This window comes from Nanorana parkeri, unplaced genomic scaffold, assembly GCF_000935625.1.
Source record: "Nanorana parkeri isolate BGI_ZX_2015 unplaced genomic scaffold, ASM93562v1 scaffold168, whole genome shotgun sequence".
In the NCBI taxonomy this organism is placed as follows: Eukaryota; Metazoa; Chordata; class Amphibia; order Anura; family Dicroglossidae; genus Nanorana; species Nanorana parkeri.
In genome coordinates, this window is record NW_017306436.1 from 758,265 (window position 1) to 778,791 (window position 20,527).

Below are 20,527 nucleotides of genomic sequence, written 5' to 3' on the forward strand. Positions count from 1 at the left end.
TCAGGTGTACAGTGCATACGCATAGAAATCATTGCACATACCTGCAGCAGCATCAGTTTCTTCCTGCCCAGCTGAATGCTAGACCATACTAAACCAGCAAAGCTCCAATACTGGGTATAACTGGGAACTAGCAGGTCAGAATACAAATAAGAAGAATATATAATTATATAATAATTCTAGGGGGCCTAGCTGCTGAAGAGGCAGTAATATAAAGCCCCTAGCAGTCAGGGGCAGATTTGGAGTAGTGAGATGCCTGGCGGTGGCTTCTGAAGTCACACGGTGTTAGCTAATAGGTCACAGTGCCACCAGCAGGTGAAAAATAAATATTTGGTTAATTACAAGCTCTCTTAAGCTGTAAAGGTGATCTGCATCTTTGAGCTCTGCTGTTAAAAGCATGACATAAAAAGCACACTTACATGGTACCCTTATACTTTAAAGACCTAGGCTATTACATATCTAAAGTGTTCCAATTTTGTAAAAGTGCTTGATAAATAACAGAATATTTGTTGCTACTTTTTTCTATTTATTCTTAAATGGCACCCTTAAAAACTGGTGTGTTTTCATAGAATCACTAAACTCAGGAGTTAAATCCTAGAAATGCATTCAAGTACCTTAACTATTAACTAAAATGTATCTTATTTGTGTATTATTTGTTCCCCATGGTCCCTGTGCATGTGGTAAAGTAGCCACCGCTCCCAGCTCGCTCCCGTGATCGACTACAATCACAGTACAAATTAGTAAATGACACATGAGATTGTAGTGCATCACGGGAGCGAGTTTGGAGAAGCGTCTACTTTACAACACACACACGGACCATGGGGAACAAAAGTAGGCACCCTCCAGAAGGAAGGAAAGTGTCAGCATGAATTCAGAGATGATTTGAGGCTCTACAGCTGAGTGATACACAAATAAGATTCATTTTTGTTAATAGTTAGGGTTCCTGAATGCATTTTTAAGATTTAGCTCTTAAGTTTAGTGTCACTTTAATAAAAAAAAGGCTCAGATGCAGAAAAAATGCATGATTTTTAAGCATAGACTACAAAACCAAAAGGTTATCTGTGGTTATATAGTATATGTAGTATCCACAAAGGAATGTTTTGGCAATATATGACAAGAAGTTATCCCCTGTTTAACCTAAGCATCTGGAGAGTGAAAATAGTGGTCTGAACAGGAAGTGGCATGAAGCTGCCAATGATGTTTAAACCTTTACATTGAGGTTTGTGATTTTCCAGGAATTGCCCTCTGTACAGTGGACATCGTACAGCAACCCCTGTTGTCTGTTCTTTGCTATTCTAAGTCTGTAGTATGCCTGTGTTGTTTAAGTAATTTACATTGCCTGTAACACTGCATTCAGTGGACCTTAACTTAAAATCTAAGCTTGTGCTGTCTAACAGGGGCACAGTTTGATGTGGCAAAGCAAATCAGTAAAGAAATGTACCTTTATAATATAATACCTGATTAGAAACAGCAGCGCACTTACACACATGTGACAATGTCTAGGCACACTCTTTTCTTCTAGCCTTCCTGGAGCCTATCAGGAGTTTGATTGCCATGCCCCACATTGTCTTGCTTCTGAACACTGAATGTAACATGGAGCTGGGTCTAGACAGAAGAAATGCTTTTCCATAGAGATGCTGTTCACTGCATGAAAAAAGTGGACCTGTGCAAAATTCTGTATATAGAATGTTTACTGTAAGGGCTAAATCATTCACAACTGATTTATCTTTAGTGTTTAAAGAATAGGATTGCCTAAATCTAAGTACAATTCCATAATTGAGTAATAATTGATACATAGGAGCAGCAAGTTAGAGCAGGAAGCTTTTTATTTGCATACACGTCTCCTGATGGCAGTTACTGAGACATTATTTGTAATAAAAAAAAGACCAAGCTGTAGGCTGTAGATTACAGTTTGATCATCTTCTTTTCAATGCTAGAACCCAAGGTTTGAGACCATTGTCATTTACAGACATAGGACTCATTCTAATTGCCCCTGCATTGTTCAACAGGCCTTGTTATTTTGTAAAAAGCCTCTGGTTACTGGTATTCTGGGAACACAGTATTTCGGTTTTTTTCATTCTGCAGATTAGATATACTCAATCCAACCCATCAAATTCTTGCAGTTTTACATAAAAAAGAGTGGATTTGTTTAAAAATCCACAACATATAAACAACTACTAATATATTTTTTTAAAAACAGTGTTGTAGGTTGTTCATCCATGGAGTATCTAATTGCCTTTGGGAATGAGAAACAATTTTTTTCCCCAGCTGAAGCAAGTTTGATAGAGCATGCATTATATAGTTTTTTCTTCCCTCTGGATCAATATCAGATTTATGATTTTTTCTTGAATTTTATGGATGTGTACTTTTTAACCTACCTAACTATGTAAATTATTTTTGCCTTTAGTCTGTGACTATTACAGCATACATAAACCATTCCCTGCAGGAAGGTCTAACTCTGAGCAAGAATGGTTGTATAGAATAGAATGACAAGACTCCCATCTAGAGGATTTTTACCCTGCTTAGTCTTGCAAGTGGTATAATAATATACATTTTACAGTGTTCCATTTTAGCTTAGTCTTAAAAGTCCTTACATTTTAAAAATGTTATTTTTCAGATTGAATGTTAGAATATCAATATATGTAAATATCTATAGACAGCATGGGATAAGTATACTACCTTTTTTAATGTACCATCACTACCTTGAGGTCTGGGGAGACTTTAAAAATGTGCCGTAGCTAAGCGTGGAAGGAGAGATACTACTTATATACCTCAACACAAGAAAGAATAGTGAAAGCTTTGCAGGATGTAAGGCAGCTTATATATGCTAGAGCATAACAAAACTGAGTAAACAATAGTTTACTTTAAAGTAAAGTAGACTCTATATCCAGAATGTGAGTAGCATTAGCAGTTCTGTTAAAGGTTTTACCTTTAACCTGGGAATTTTCTCATTTTCTCACTTTTTGCTTATATTCATTTTCTCTGGGTTTGACACTTGACTTTTATCTAGCTCCTGACTAATAATCTGCTTGAACTCACTGACCTAGGCTTGTCTGACTTTCCTTTCTAGCTTATCCTTTAGATTCTTTGTTGTTTGTTAACCTCTCAGATGTGATGTTTTTGTGTCCAGCTATTCCTGAATATTGCTGCAACACCTACCTGACCTCCTTTTACCATCTAGCTCAGCCTCGGCTAATATACTGTCAGGCAATTTCAAATCACATCTGTCACAGTTCACCTGCTTGGCAAATTTTTATAGCATAGTTGAAGATAGTTCAGGACCTAATCAGAATCCCCATTCTGATCAGACTGCAGTAAAATCAGTTCAGTAGCTTTGTTGCAAGTCTGTAGGAACATATAACTGTCTTGCTTTAAGCACTAGCAGTTCTTTTACGTCATTATTTTCCTTCATGTTTTTACCCAACCTGGTTTAGTTGTTTTGCAGTATATGAGACAAAAATTAGTGCCAAAGAGCAAAGCACTACAATAAATGTAAATAAATACATACATACATGAATAATGTTAGCTATTACCAAATGTTCTTTACTGCGAAGAGAAAGTTTGGTTTACTGCCTATGTGGATCTTGTCCAAAATGCATGAATTCGCTTTTCTATGGGTGTGAAAAGAATCTTAATTCTAATCTAATTATCTGTTTCAGATGTGTCTAAATATAGCTTACAATGACAGTTAAAGGAGGGTGAACCATAGTATATGAAGCGTAGCAGCTCATAAGTCAAAAAAGGAATACTATTTACCGTATTTTTCGCTCCATGAGACGCACTTTTTTCCCCCCAAAAGGAGGGGGAAAATGTGCCTGTGCCCTATGGAGCGAATCCCGACGCCCGAGACATGCTGTTTCGGGCGCCGGGCGAGTAGTAGGAGCCACTGCTCGTTTAATACGAGTGATCTAACGAGATCACTCGTATTAAAGCCGAGCAGCGGCGGCGGCGATCGGGTTCAGCAGCAGGAGCCACTGCTCGTTTAATACGAGTGATCTAATGAGATCACTCGTATTAAAACCGAGCAGCGGCGACGATCGAGATAACCATAGAGCAGACGAAGAATAGACGTTCTTCGCCTGCTCTGTGTCATCACTGAGACCGTGGCGCTGTAATCACAGCGCCACCTGTCTCAGCGGTCACTAACTGCAGCTTCTGTCACAGCTTCTGTCATAGAAGCTGTGACAGAAGCTACAGTCTCGAGTGCTCCATAAGGCGCGCCGGACCTCCCTGCGTCCTATGGTCCGGTGCGTCTTATGGACCGCAAAATACGGTATGTATTAGCATATTAAGCTCACTAGTGTGCAGGGGACTTAGTGTAAATTATTTATACATATAGTATACACTGAGTGGCCAGATTATTATGACCACCTGAGGTTTGTAGGCAAATTAGCTATAATTTCGCACTGAAGTTGCTAGAGGGCCAGATCATTATAAATAGGGAAGCAGGTTGTTTACCACAACAGTAGAAGTGATTTTTTTTCTGAAGATATGGGTAAACAACGCGATTTAACAGCCTTTGAACGTGGGATGATTGTTGGCGCTCTGAGCCATTGAGCGAGTATCAGCAAAACAGCAGAATTCGGTAAATGTTCAAGAGCAGCTGTTGTTAAAGTGTTTAACCACTTCAAGACCAGGTGTTTAGACCCCCTTCCTGGCCAGGCCATTTTTCAGTATTTAGCGTTGTGGTACTTTGACTGACGTTTATTCCGTCATGCAACGCTGTACTGAAATGAATTTTATACCATTTTTTGGGGACAGATAGAGCTTTCTTTTGGTGGTATTTAATCACCACTGGGGTTTTTATTTTTTACTATAATTAGGAAAAAAAATGTTTTACGTTATGTTGGGAAACATTTATTATTACCCAGTTTTTTGGTAAAATATAAAAGTTGGGGTCACGTCGGGTAAATAGACACCAAACATATCAAGCTTTAAAATTGCGCGCATCCGCGAAATCGCAGAAAACTACCATACCCAAAATTGGCCATAGGTGACACTTTAAAAGCTTTTACCGCTCATCAGTTTAGTTTTATCAGTGATTGATGGCCCTAGACTTATTGCTCTCACTCCGACGTTCGCGGCGATATGTAACATGTGCGGCGTAATGGGCGCAATCGTCTTTTTTGCACGTATGCGCCCCCGACGCATGTTTGCATGCAAGTATGTATGGGTGGGGACTTAAAACATTTTTTTTGTTTTTTTAATTCTTTTTTATGTGTAACTTAAAATTTTTTGGGGGTCTGGGACTTACATTTTTTTTCACTAAACTTTATTGCTATCACATACGGGGCTAATAAAAAACCCCTATGTGATAGCAAAATATGTAACAGGTCCTCTTTATGGAGACATCAGGGGTCTCCAAGACCCCTAACGCAACCAAGTCCCCCCAAAAGAAGCTGATGAAGCACAGATCTGCTCCATCAGCTTCATTGCAGCTTCTGAAGCTGGAGAGTGACACGAGAATGCGGAAGTGATGTATTATGCAACACTTCCGCATACTTGCAGAGGAGAGGGGACCGGAGGGAGCTCGTGTACCGAGCTCTCTCTTATCCCCTGTGACACAGCCCACCTACTAATCACGGGCTCACACCGGGCACAGCCGAGCCCGGAGGGGGGGGGTGGACACACACCGATCGGTACCCCATACACGCGATCCGCCAGCTCTACAGCCGGTGGATCGCTTGTATGGTAACAGGCATCGACGCCCGCTCAGATCTAGAGACTGGACTGTCAGCCGAAAATCTGGGTCTGAACGTGCAAAGTGTAGCCGTCAGCGACTAGTCAATGTTAGGGCAGAACGGAGAGCGGCAAGATTGATACAATACAACAGAAGGGCAACAGTGCAGTGTCAGATTCCTCGCATCACCTTTCAACATCTCGTGGAGTCACGAGGCGGCCCAACGAAGTACTGATGGGGTGGTCATAATAATCTGGCCACTCAGTGTATAGTTACATAAAGTTACATATAGTATTTGAGGCTGGATAAAGACACAGGTCTATCGAGCTCAACCTTTATGTGTAAGTGTGTGTGTAGTGTGTGCGTGAGCACCTGTGTAGTCCTAGGTTTTAAGAGTACCTGTACCCCTGTATGTTACGGTCTCTGAGGAAGGTATCTAATTGATTTCTGAATGATTCAATACTCTCTGCCGATACCACTGCTTTGGCAGAGATGACCTGCAATTATTAATTGTTTTACTTTATTAAAACATTAAACCAAAACTGCAAAGCTCAAAATTGACTGTGAGCCAGTTAACCACTTGGGCTTTTCATATATTCTGCGAAATAGCTGCCAGATAGTGGCTATGCTGCCAGTCTTGATATGATATCATACCTGTATTATTCCAGCTCCCTCTGAAGGGCTGGTATAGATGGGCATTGTTTTCCTACATTTGATGCGTTTGAAACACACTTCAAGTGCTATTCAGAAGATTACCATTTACATCAATGGTGTAGTGTGGATGACACTTCTGGGCAAAGCATTTGACCTGCTTTGCTTTGCATTGCTTTAGAGACAGCATGTCCTGTTGAGATGCATTTGTTTTGCAGGTAAATCAAGTCAAATGCCCTCTTGCATTTGAGCATCATTGCATTGTTATGCAAAAGGAAGCATTTGACAGCAAGTCCTAGAGGCTAAATTGCTTATTTTAATTTTGGCTATAGTGGGGAAGAGAAAGCTCAGATGGAAATTAAGAGTCTGTCTTCTGCACATTAGAGAGATTTTTCATCATCTACCATCTCTCAGTTGCTCTGTCACTGGCACAAAGAGTGAGAGGAATTCTCCACAATAGTGACAAAGACAGCAATAAAAAAAAAAAAAACTAACAAAGGGTTTAATCCATTCCCACTCTTTAAAAATGGTCTGCAGTAATGTTAACCATACACCACTCAAATTGCAGACAATTCCTTTTGAATTGGCTAAAATTCAAGCAGTTGGTGACGGGTGGCTCTGTTGACACCATCCACCTCGACAAACTTCAGTTACAAAATTGAAGGAGCTGGGTGAAAAAATGTAGACTGAATACATGTAAAATGTAATTGTAATTGTAAAAATGTAGATTGGATACATCCAATCAAAATCAGTCACTGTTTGGGTAGACAGACAGCTGTAGGGCTGTCTGTCTGAATACAATAGCCAGTAGGTGAAGATTCCTTCATCCATGCTCTTTAGAGTGGATGGGGAAATTAAGTGATTTCTCTCATTCAGCCTGTTGGGTTGAACGAGAGGAATATACCAGTGTATGGCTAGCTTAAAGCTCTAAGAAGTAACATTGTTGTATTATCTTAGGATATTAGACCAGCTGTAGAGTTTTAAAATGATACCAGTGTAAACCTTTTAACTATCAAAGTACCTGAGGCAATTCAGATCCAAGAATAGCAATCCATACTGATGTTTCTGTTAATATTGTTGCCCTCTGGAAATGGGGGCCTGTTTCCAACCTTACCCAGCCGGCAATAGTTTTTCAAAGTATAGAATAGTCTTCATAAGGAACATAAAATCTATATTTATTGTAAATGTTCTATACATTTGTGCCTCTCAGACAAACTGGCTACACTATCCACTTGAGGAATTCATTTTGGCTTGCAAATAATAGTCTACCAGCACTGCATTGTCTGTTAAATTCATTTATAAACCAAATTTAATAATAGTTAATTTTTATTTCCCTCACGTATCCCCCTTTCAGTTGGTGAGAATGGTTGAAATTCAATACCTTCTAATTACCAAGAGTTGTTTCAAATAGGATTAGTGTATAGAGCAGCCAAATTAAATCAATTATGTAAGTGCTTTATACACTTGTCTTGTGAAGCATTTTAACAGCCTGTGAGTTGGCTTTCAACTTATTCCAAAGCAGACAGAGCACATGATAATTGTGAAAAAATGTCTCCCTTGCTTTATTTTTTAAGGTTTTGTTCACTGCATTAATTAGATGTGATATTCAGGTGATAAAACCCTTCCAGTCCCAAAATTGTATTGTCTATCATTTACAGCAAAGGGTTAATCCGCTCCAAACATTTACTTCAGAATTCAGTGCGTTCTGAAATTGGCTAAAAGCTTGGGCTTGTGTCAATTGGCACATGCAGCTTGCTTTTGACATCAGTTGGAGACTTCTGAGATCTTTCAGAATTTATTGGCAGGAGCATTTATTCTGTAGTTGACATCCTTCCTTCTAACGTGCATTTGACCTGCTTCAAGCTGCTTTTGCATTCCTATAGACTTGTATAGGGAAAGGAGCAGTTCTGATGCAAACTGAAGCCTGTTAACACAGACATGCTGCAAATGGACGTTTAAGTGTGGGTGCTGTGGTGATCAAACGGTGGATGGTGTCTTTGTATATAGCAGAGACAGACTGTTGTAGTGACCACATCATGATTGATTTGGTATTCTGGGGACTACAACTGTCTGTTTATCCCCATTTGAGACACATATGGCTTCATTTATAGGAAATTCCTATACTCAGCGACATCTAGGGGTGCTAGTGCTATGCAAACAGCATCTGCCCGGCTATGCCCGGGGCAGAAGATTTATAAATAAAGCCCATACAGTACCTAAATCCCAAGAGTGGTTTTTATTGCCATCAAACTCCCCGGTGGAGAGATTTCACCTTACTTACTCAAGTAAGTAAGGAGAAATATCCCTTGTGGGAACACAGACAGCCATAAAAAATTGCCTCACAATGTCCAAAATGTAAAATGTTTTACTGGACCTCCACTTTGAAACACTTGACTGAAAAGGTTATTCTTTAAGGCCCTTTCTACACGGGCTAATGAGGAGAGGGTCCATGCAGGGATCCTCTCCTGATCACAGCAGTACAGGGCGCATGTCAATGCTGTGACATCTGTGTCCGTACAGTTTACCGGACCCCATGCCAGTCCATGGGGAATCTGATGTAAAAGTACATGTGTCCATTTACATCAGATTAATCGCGATCCGGCACAATCCGGTTCCTCAAAACGGAACACTGTTCCGTTTGTTTTGGCAGAGACGGGGGTAACCGGGTATAAATGGACGCTCATCTGTTTATGCATGGCTGCCAATAGACGTGCATTGGGCATCTGATCAAAAAAATGTCAGGCAGACCTAATCGTACCACCCATGTGAAAAGGGCCTTAGGCACTGACTGACAGGCTGCCTGAAGATGTGCAAAACAACTGGCGATTTGAAATAAAACATAAATAGAGGACACCCACTTTTGTATTACATTTAATTTAACTTAGATTAGTTGCCATGGGTGCTTGTCCTCTGTTTGTGTTTCATTTCAAATCGCCAGTTGTTTTCCAAATGTCTTATTAGCAGAAATCATCCAATTTTTATGCTGTCCGTATGCATTCCTTCTTAGTGTCAACCCATCATCCTCTAGGGAAAATCATGCTGAATTCTGCTTTTCCTTTAAGTAATTAGATTCAGTGGCTTACAAAGTTCACGATCGTTCCACTGTAAAATATCGCTAAAATGCATCCATTTCTCACTTAATTCTACCAACATTGTAATCCACTTATAAATTATATCTTGGTTGACAGCTGTGCCATTCCAGCGCATGCAGAACTCTTTATTTAAAGATTCATTCATCTAAAAAATTTTCCTTTCCACTGTCTCTTATCTTAACATTGGCTTCCAATTTCCCTGAAATTAAGAATAATATTCTTTCATTGAGAATACAGTGATTGTTATGTCATATGTTCACTCTAGAATTATTCATGTAATACATAGTTTATATTTTATCTCTCCTTTGAAATCTTCTGATGAGTAGTATTCTTCACTGTTAGAGAGCATTGGCCTATAGCAATGCACAAATTATAGTAAATTCACAAACAGTCTTTTTTTTTACGTTTGAGGCTTACTTTTGCTGTGTCTACAAACACTAAGTTTTAAAGCTTAAAGGAGAACTATGAGGGGAGTGCTTTTCACTCACCTCATAGTTCTAGCCGACCTGTGACAATGAGACTGAACCATGCAAACAGTCAAATACATAGATAAAATACATACTGTATGTGGGAGCTGTTTCAGCTGCCAAAGGATTTGTATTTCTGCCCATCCAGTTCTGAGGTATTCACAGCTCTGCCACACAGTACAGCCCTGTGCAATATTGAGTTTGTCTCTTCTGCAGTTAAGTAACACTTGCAAGTCTTGCCTTTCTATTCTTTCCAGCCTGTGACTGCATAGTGAAAAGACAAGCTACTTACTGATGAGCTCATCTGTAATAATGAATACAGTGCTACAATAATTTGTTTCTTTTATACCTGCCTGTTGTTGAGTTTTAAGATACATATACTTTATATATCTCTGCATCGTTACCACGTAGGGTGGCATAAAGAATGCTCTATGACTGCGACTGTCTAGATTTCTGTCCCCTGTTAATTGTATTAGAGGTTATCTGTAAAAAAAAATAAGTAAAGGCAACTGGACTTGCTGTATTTTCCTTGAAGGCGTTTCACTGGACATCCGACCAGCTTTCTCAATTCAGAATGACTTGTATGAAAAATGATCTGGAAATAAATATGGCGAATGTTGCTCCAATCCACATGATCTGTCACAACCAGGTGTTGATTGTATTTGCATAATTGGAGTCTGGGAGGTATTATTAACCTGCCCAGAGAGAGGTGTTAAAACAGCATTGTATGTGACAGACAATAGATGTCTCACCCCCCTCCCCCACCACCTCCTCTATTCAAGCTTGGCTTCTTCATTTTTACATAAATGGCCCCCTTACACCTCTTTTAAACCACTCCTCCTCCCTATCTAGGATGCGTACTTGACTGTCTTCAAAAGAGTGACCTTCTTCCTTTAGATGTAGGTATACTGCTGAATCCTGACCAGAGGGTTTGGCTCTGCTATGCTGTGCCATACGCTGGTGTAGTTGCTGTTTTGTTTCACCGACATACAATTGATACATGAGAAAGCTGGTTGGATGACCAGTAAAAAGTCTTCAAGAAAAATACAGGAAGTCCAGTTGCCTTGACTTATTTTTTACAGATATACCATGACCTGGATGAATGAAAGCCTTCACAGATTTATTAGAGGTTGTTTTGTCATCCCAAAAGGTATCCCTTAGCAGCCTTTTACACAAATGATTGAAACATGCAAGTGTTACATTTTACTTTTCCCCCGACACATTTTAACTAATTTATTGTGAGCTAGAAATACACATGTAATGTTAATGTTTGCACGATAAAAACATTTCTACATAAACTGTGATAAACAATTGGATGTTGTGAATAAATACATATGACAATGATTGAATACAGCTTTATGACAGAATACAGAAAAAAGATTACTTTTCTTAAAGTGTTCCTTTTGTATTTTCACAGGGCCTCAAAGCAGCTGACAATGATCCCACCGCTCCACCTTATGACTCCCTCTTAGTTTTTGATTATGAAGGTAGCGGCTCTACTGCTGGATCTCTAAGCTCCCTGAACTCATCAAGTAGTGGCGGTGAGCAAGATTACGATTACCTAAACGACTGGGGCCCTCGCTTCAAGAAACTAGCCGATATGTATGGCGGCGGAGATGACTGAACTTTGGATTGAACTTTCGTTTTTGTGGACAAGAACAAACATTTGAACTGATATTCCCAAAAAGTGTAAAGAAGCTTGGCTTTAACTTTGTAGTCTACTAGCACAAGTGCTTGTTTGAAGGCTTTGGCATAGGCTGCAAACCAATTTGGGCTCAGTGGGAATATCAGTCATCCAATACTGTTTGGAACAAAAATTGATTGAGCTCAGTTACACTTGAATTTTACAGTACAGAAGCACTGGGATTTTATGTGCCTTTTTGTACCTTTTTCAGATCGGATTTAGTTTTATGTTCAACGCTTTAATGGTACTGATTTCTGAAAGGGTGAAAAGACAAGGTATGTTGTAGGTGGGCTGGCATAAGTAAACAAGGATTTCTTCTTCATCACGCCTTTTTTTTCTTCTCTTTCTTTTATACATTGCATTGCTTATATAAAAATCTGAAATTGAGAACAAATTTCATTAGAATAACTCTATTAGCTGCAGAGAAAACCATGTGATTGACATGTAAAGTGCATTATTTTAGCTTTTAGGCTTCTTTTCCCATTAAGAGTCTTGGATTTTTTTGCAGTTGGTTTCAGGAAAAGGGAGTTGTCATATCACCAATTTCTAGCATAAGTGAGTTTTTTTTGTTTTTTTCTTTTGTAGCAGAATTGATTTTATTTTATTTTCACAAGATAGGCACATTTTGGTCTTAATCAATGTACACTTTTTCTTTTGGGTATTTTTTCACTTCACTGTAAAAATGATATGTGTACATAATGTTTTTTCAACATAGTCTATAAAGAAGTTTTCAAACTTCGAAACATGTGTATGTATTATTTGGACTATGGATTCAGGTTTTTGCATGTTTATATCTTTTCTTTTTTTCTTTATGGATAAAGTATTTACAAAAAAACAGGTGACAAACACAATTACATAAAAAAACCTGTAGATTCAGTACACCAGTTTATTTTTTTCCAGTTACTTATTGGTTTGGGAGGGAGAAAACAAGAGTTCTTAGCACAAATGTTTTACATAATTTGTACCAAAAACAAAACCGATAGGGGCAAACTGGCGTTGGTGGCACTATTAATACATGTTTGAGGGGACAAGCAGCTTTTAAACTGGAGGGACTTTGACAACGACTTTGCCTCTGTATTGTGTACCAGAATATAAATGATGCACCTCTGACCCCCACGTTCTGAATAAAATGCTAATTTTGGATCTGGTGACTGGTTTGAATTTTTTTTTACCTTTTCCACTTGAACAGTTTTGAATGCTGTGAAAAATCCCAAGATGCTTTGAGCTGAGTGAGAAAAATGGAAAACTATACCGCACCAGCTCTCAATAGCTGTAACCTACTCTTGCTTTGTGCTAAAAAGAAATTTGATTTCCCTTTTGAATATTGAAGCGCAAAAATGGACGGTAAATTTGAGTGGCTGAGAAGTTGCTTGGGGATCCCAAGCTCAAATGTGGAGCAATTGAAGGATACAGTGCTCAGTCATTCATGTCCTGGAAAGAAGGAACGTCTAATGAAACCAGAGTAGCAGAGCTTGCGTTTTACACAAAGTAACATATGACTGTATAGCTTGTAACTTATAACAAACAAGAGCAAATAGCACAGTAATTTATAGTAATTAAAACCCGTCTTTTCACTGAGGTGTGTGAAGGAAAACACAATATATTATGCAGTGTTGGGACTTGCATTTCCCTTTAGATCTCGAGGACATACTAGTCTCTCCTTTTCCTAATAATTGGTTTTCAAGTTGTTAAGTGGCACTGTATATCTCAGGGACTTCAGTAATGATACTTCACATGTGCCCTTTAATGTTAAGGATCTAAACAAAGCTGAATATAGCTTTTAGTTTTAGCTTAATGGTCAAAATATAATACTCTTTACTTTAGGTTTGCACTTTAAAATCTCCTTTGTTTTGACACACGTATGATTCACTTATTAGTGTCCATGGAAAAGGAGGATTATTAATGTCACACTAAACTCAGGAGTTAAATCTTAAAAATGCGTTCAAGTACCCTAACAATTAACACAATATCTTATTAGTGTATCACTCAGCTGTAGATCCTCAAATCCTCTCTGAATTGGTGCTGACACTGTCCTTCCTTCTGGAGTGTGGCTACTTTTGTTTCCCATGGTCCCTGTGTGTGTTGTAAAGTAGCCACTGCTCCAAGCTCGATCCTCCTGAGTTCAGTGTCACTTTGTCATGATTTTCATCAGCTTGTAGTGATGATTAGTATGCAGTAGTGCAATACGGAACAAGGCTTATGGAAGGTCACATAGATTTGGTCCTAGAGCAGTAAGGTTTTAGAGGTTTGTACAAAGGTCGCCATTATCATTATTATATACATTTATCTATTACAGGAAGTACTCTGTTTATTATCAGAAATTATAACTTAAAGGAATATATTTTTTATACAGATTGCTGCGCCACCTTGCCCTGTGCTATCTATGAATCCTTGATAAATGGCCAAACATTACATTTTAATTATATGTTCAAGTTTGGTTATGGTATTAAAGCTGAACTCTGGACTAAACAAATATTGTCTAAATACAAGTACCTTGTATATTATTACATGAATCTTGATGTGCTTTGTGTATTTCTTCCAGATCTGTGCAATAATCCAGCATGAAACAGCTCCGGTGCCTCTGTGCAGGAGCTTCCTGTAAAAAAGACCCTCCTATAGATCTGCTCTTCACACAGGCTTTGTGTATCAAAGTGAGAATGCCGCCACCACATTACAACGTAATAATTGGATTTGCAAAGGTACGTAAAGTTCAGCTTGAAATATAGATATTCATTAGATTAGCCTAGACTAATCCAGAGGGAGCTCTGTATTTATTGATGCCTCCCTATTTACCAACAGTTCAGATAGGAGGATAGGCACACAAGGAGTGCATTGTTTTTATGTGCAGACTCATAGACTTGCATAGTGAGAAGCAACAGTGAATCACAACCAATGTGATGCACGTCAAAGCAGAAAACTTATGTAATGTACCCATATGGCTGTCTCATGTACACATATACACATTGATACCATTATTAAGATCACTCTTCTCACTTTTACTTGTATAGTATATCTTAAAAACTGATAAGAATGTACTTTCTCTTGAAGTGGCCATTCTTCTGACAACTAAACCTTTTGACACAAAATTAAAGTGCAACTCCATTCAGATATTCAAATCCACATTTGAAACATATGTTTCCCCTAAAGAACAGCAGTTAGTCTTATGATTCAACTTTTGCTCATATATTTCTCTGCACAACATTAAGGAAGGTAATATCACCTTTTAAAAGCTGTATTTTGTCAAACTGCGTGTCGGTACCCCACGACTTATACTGAGAAACCGTTCTGCTACAAGTAAGTATGCTGAGGATATCTATACTGAGCTATCGGATTGCTACTGCTGAATTACAGCACATTGGAAGCATCTATCTTGAGTCAATGTTCTGCTACTGGAAAGGTTGAGCACGCTGGGAACACCTATACTGAACCATCTTTGTGCTGCTGGTGAATTTTATCAAGTCTATAGTGAATACGTTTTCTGCTATTTTAGCACAATGTGCACACCTATCTAAGCCTCTCTTCTAGCACTGGTGAATTTTAACACACTAGGGACACCTATACTAAGCCACTTTTCTGCTACTGGTAAATTTCTGCACACTGGGCACAAATATAGTGAGCCACTTTTCTGTCATTTTAACACACTGGGGACACCTGAAATGACCCCCATTCTGGCACTGGTGAATTTTGGCACACTGAGGATACCTCTACTGAGCCACTTTTATGCTACTGGTGAATTTCAGCACACTAGGGACACCTATACTAAGCCACATTTCTGCTACTGGTGAATTTCAGCACACTGAGCACACCTATACTGAGCCACATTTCTGCTACTGGGGGCACCTATACTAGCCACCTTTCTGTGCATTGTAAATTTCAGCACATTGGGACACCTATACTGAACCACCTTTCTGCTACTTGTGAAGTTCAGCACAATGGAGACACCTGTACTCAGCCACCTTTCTGCTACTGGTGAATTGCAACACACTGGGCACACTTATACTGAGCCACCTTTGTGCTACTAGTGAATTTAAGTACATTGATGGATTTTAGCACAGTGAGGATGCCTAAACTGAGCTTTCCTGCTCCATTAATTCCACAAAAGTACCTAATGCTGAGTGTTTTTTTGCAGTCACTGACGCCAGGTTTGGGAGTTATTATTGGGGTCACTGACACCAATGCTGGAGGGGGTTATTGCAGTTGCACCATATTGGTGGTTATTATTATGGGCAGCCATTTATTTTTAAATGGAATGCTAACGCAATGCAATGCACCTCAGCACAAGAAAATGCACTGCTATTGTGCAATGTTCTGGAAATGTTGGGCCTGCACTTAAGGTTCTTTTCAAGCTGACCACCACAAAGCTAGACATTATGAGACATAAACAATTGTCAAAAAGAAGTCCTTGTAGAGTTATCTTTCTCATCTTGCCACTGTAATTCATTTAAAATGTCTGATTTCAAACAAAGAGGAGATCAACTATGAGTAACTTGATGTACAGGTTTCTCAGTATTTTATTATCAAAACAAAGTTATAGTACAGGGGTAAGCAACTTCGGCACTCCAGCTATGGTGGAACTGCAAATTCCATCATGCTTTTGGTAGTCATGTCTGTGGCTGTCAGAGTCTTGTAATCTTTCATGGGATTTGTAGCTTCACCGCAGCTGGAGTGCCAAGGTTGCCTACCCCTGTTATAGTTAGCAGTTCATATGTTTTTGATTTTGTAATTATTCCATTAGATATCCTGTTGCACTAACAATGTAAGATAATGGCAAACAAGAAAACAGTTGTTTGTTTACAAGAATTCCAATAGTGTGATGATTTACCAGCTTCATTGGTTCCTCCGTGGTGTGAAATAAGATTCCACTTACGTAACTATCAAACTGTTGCTGTTCATATGACACATCTAGGAAAAATAACAGCATCCAGTAAATGCAATCAGAAAGTGTATTTATTCACCACATGACTATAAAAATAAAATGTTCCAGGGAAGTGAGGATCAAGCTATAACTTCAGCTTACTACCTGCACTAATATCACAGTTATTAGTTGTCCATATCAGGCCCTAAAATAAGATTTAGACTTTCTTATTGCCATGCTGCAGATCATTCAGAATATATGTACTTTGATTGGTTTTGTTCCTTCATACTGCGGAGGCCAGGTAAGGTGATCGTCAGAACTCAGCACCTGACATTATTATTTTTTACATTTTCTTTTGAAGCACCTCTCTGTTGATAGGAATTGGATGCTTTTCCCATCATATGATTAAGAGACTTCTTATGGCTTTTATGAACTACAGGTTTTGGGCCATTGGTCTTTGTTAGGTAAGCATAACCCTAGATATGATAAAATTGAATGAGCAAATCCACAAGAATTCCATTCGCCCTGTCTGTCATATGTTTATTGGCTATAAAAGGGAGTGTGTTGATAGTCTTTGTTCACTTCAGACCTGTTTCTCTCCTCACAATAGGTAATGGGAAAGTAAAACCAGGTTGATGCAGCTTAGAAGGTAAAATGCAAGCCAGAAGGAGGTCAAGTGCAGGTCAAATACACTTGTTATATGGCAGTTATCTTTAGCTTAGAAGCCTTTTTCTTGTGCTTGGGAAATGGTGTGGAGCTACACAAAGAGGCCCCTGAGCCCTTCTTAGTGACACAATGAATTGGGTCATAGCCTTCCTGATGGAGTAGCAAGCCCATCACCCAAGGTAGTTCCAATGTAAACAGCTTTGCTGAGATTTTGATTTTCTTTTGGCTAATGTCTTACATTATTCCATTACAGAGATCAGTTTAATTATGTCCCCTTGTGAATGAGACTAAGATCTCCCTATGTTTCAAAGATTCTTTTACTGGCTTCTGCATCATAAAATACATAATGGTACTTGTCTGGTTGCCAGTTAAAGCCTGAGTTATGAAGATCGCCTCCAGAAATTAAATGTGCTCTCCGTAGAAAAGAGGTGCTAAAGAGGGGACCTAATTGCAATTTTCAAAATGATTAATGGGGAACACAATATTGGGAATAAGATGTTTACACCGAGAACTCTATTGATGACAAAAGGACACAACATGAGGTTAGAAAAGAGGCAATTCAATCTCAGACTGCGCATGGAGTTTTTTACTGTGAGAGTGGTAAAAATGTCCATGACAGCAACAGCAATAAACCTTTTACTGTAAACTCCCTAAAAAAGACTAGAGGCCACCACCTAAAATTGGTGGAGAAAAGATTTAACTACAAAGGGCATAGGGGCTTCTTTTCAGTTATAGTGGTTACATTTTGGAACTCTCTGCCATAAGCAGTGGTATCAGCAGAGAGTATTGAACATTCAAAAATCATTTAGATACCTTTCTTAGAGACCATAACATACAGGGGTACATGTACTCTTAAAAACTAGACTACACAGGGACTTGTATACACATACACACATGCACAAGCACACAAAGGTTGAACTTGATGAACCTGTACCTTTATTCAACCTCAAATACTATGTAAGTATGTATGTACAATAGGGACATTAGATTGTAAGCTCCTTGAGGGCAGAGACTGATGTGAATGCGCACTATGAAAAGCACAGTGTAAATTGTAAAGCACTCTACAAATACCTGTAATAAAAAAAATTAATTAACCAGCGTAAGATATAAGCTGAAGTCAGTAACCAGAGATGACAGGCACTAAGGAACTTAGGAACAGGTAAATACAGAAAGTTCACCAAGACACCAGATGCCCTGGGGTCACCTAGGGACAAGAGACACACAGGAGTAACGGAAGACACTGGTGTCACTAAGAACACAGGATGTACTGGGGTCACTGGGTGACACAGGATGCTCTGGTGTCACTAGGTTATTCTCAGTTTCCTAGGATCTTATGGCCAACGTTTGCCTGTGTGATGCTGAGACCCCACAAGTTTACTAAGCCTGTCCTGATGTGCCTCTTCTGTTCTTCAGCCTTCCTGCGCCTCTGCCATCTGGTCCATGTTGTCCATAACTGTTACTCCAGGTATGCTCCACCTGACGATCCTGGACGCCAACAACGTTCCTGGTGTACTCCATTTGTCACTCCTGGCTGCTGGCACTATTCCTGGTATGCTCCAGCTGTCACTCCTGGTCGCTTGCCAGGTATTCTGTGCCAAATTCTACTGTTTTGAGCCCTTGCTGCCAGGTATGGCTACTCAGCTCCTCCTAACCCTTGTTGTTGGGCACAAATACTCCCAGTACACTCTGTTTGCCAAATTTTGCCTCCAATCTCTTATAGCTGGGCATAACTACTCCTGGTATACTTTATTTGTCAAACTTTGTTCCTCCAAGCTCTTGTAGCTGGGCACAGAAACTCCTGGCATGTTCCATTTGTCAAACTCTGCTCCTTCATGCCCTCTCAGTGCACAAACATCTCTCTTTGGTGCTCCCACCAGCTCCTCTGTTTCAATACTAGTAGCCTGGCCTTTTCTACTGGTAACCCTATCACATCTTCCAGCTACACCTGTCAGAATCTGGGGAAATTAACTGGGGAGGAGGGGTAAGGGCCGGAAGCAGTGGTATGAGTCCAAACCCCAGTGACGTGGTCCCTGGTGAATACCACCTGTCACTTAGACCCCAATCCTCTCTGAACTCAGTCGAAGTAAGGGTAGGGTCTGGTTTGCTCTCTTTTGATTGGTTCATTGCAGAGCTACAGCAGGCTTGTACATTTGTAACTGGTTATTTTGTCAAACTCAAAATTTTTGTGTGTAAATTCAAACATGTACATTTCTTAGGCATTAACAGATTTAGCTGCTAAATATCAATAATACACTAGATAGCAGACTAATTTGAATGCATGATCCAATTAACTCAATTGTGTAGGCTGGTGCTAATACACAGGTACATTTTGCATTATCTATCAGCCCAATACATATCCCAGGTGCCATTACTATACCAAGAGAACAATAATCTATCAACCAGGAAAATCCAATCCAAGCAAAAATTATTTTTCCACGATTAGGGTATCTGCTGAGGTCTATATCTTTAAGATTGGCTGAGGATCATCCTATGTCTATTACCATTGGACAGCAACTCTTATAAATGTGTGCTTCCTCTATTCTCCTCTGTCCTTGGCCACAGTTCACATCTCATCATGTCTATTTTCCTAATATCCTTAGTGATTTCATGCAGCTATCATACTCTAGGTTGGTTTGTATGTTTTCCACTTCATTTTGCTTCTTGAATCTTACTTGGCACCTGACATTACATATGTGTATTTTTAAAAGAACACACCCATTTTAGATGAGCATGTCTAGCTTCCTTATATCTTAATTTCCACACTCCATTGCTAATGACTATGGGGTCTATTCACAAAGCTGCCGAGGGCAGCCGAGTGAATGACCGATCAGAAGTGAAGGCTATTCACTTCAGGCTGGTACGGCTGATTTCAGCCGTATATCGGCTGAAATCAGCCGTACATCGGCTTGCTTCGTGTGGATTCGGATCAGCCGAGCATGCTCAGCATGTTCGGCTGACCCGAAGTGCAGAAAGAGTTCGACTCAGCCGATCCAACATCTGGATCGGCTGAGCCGAACCTCCGGCCGGCTTCTCACTGCTGTTCTGGTTATTCTGAAAGATCCCGAACAGCAGTGAGAGAATAGCCGAATGCCGCCGAGCGGCATTTAGCTCGGCTGTTCTGCTCGGTCCCTCAGAGGCACCGAGCAGAACAGAAAAAGAGTGAGAAAAGTAGAAAAAAGTAAATAGAAAACGATTGTGCGGAGCTAGCAGTGACAGCTAGCTCCGCCCAATAGTTTCCTATTGTCCGGCGGCTCTGCTGCTGTAAAAAAATAAAAATAAAAAAAATCCCCCGGGCGCTCTGGGAGCCCCCCCGCTCCCGGCCGCCAAGAAGAGAAACCCGATGTGACTAGCATTCTACCCGCCCTCTGCCATGGACCTGATGGGGAACTGAAAAAGAGGGCGGGTACAATGCTAGTTTACTATTGGCTATTGAAA

At 39.7% G+C, this 20,527-nt stretch overlaps 1 protein-coding gene across 1 annotated transcript in view; it reads left to right on the forward strand.

Annotated features, from left to right (window-relative positions):
- CDH2 (cadherin 2) overlaps positions 1-12,714 on the forward strand; it is a 267,906-nt gene extending 255,192 nt beyond the window's left edge. The window contains exon 16 of the mRNA XM_018554665.1: positions 11,305-12,714. Within this exon, the coding sequence (XP_018410167.1) occupies positions 11,305-11,511 (207 nt within the window). The 3' untranslated portion in view covers positions 11,512-12,714. The remainder of the gene's footprint in view (positions 1-11,304) is intronic.
- Positions 12,715-20,527: the final 7,813 nt, after the last annotated feature.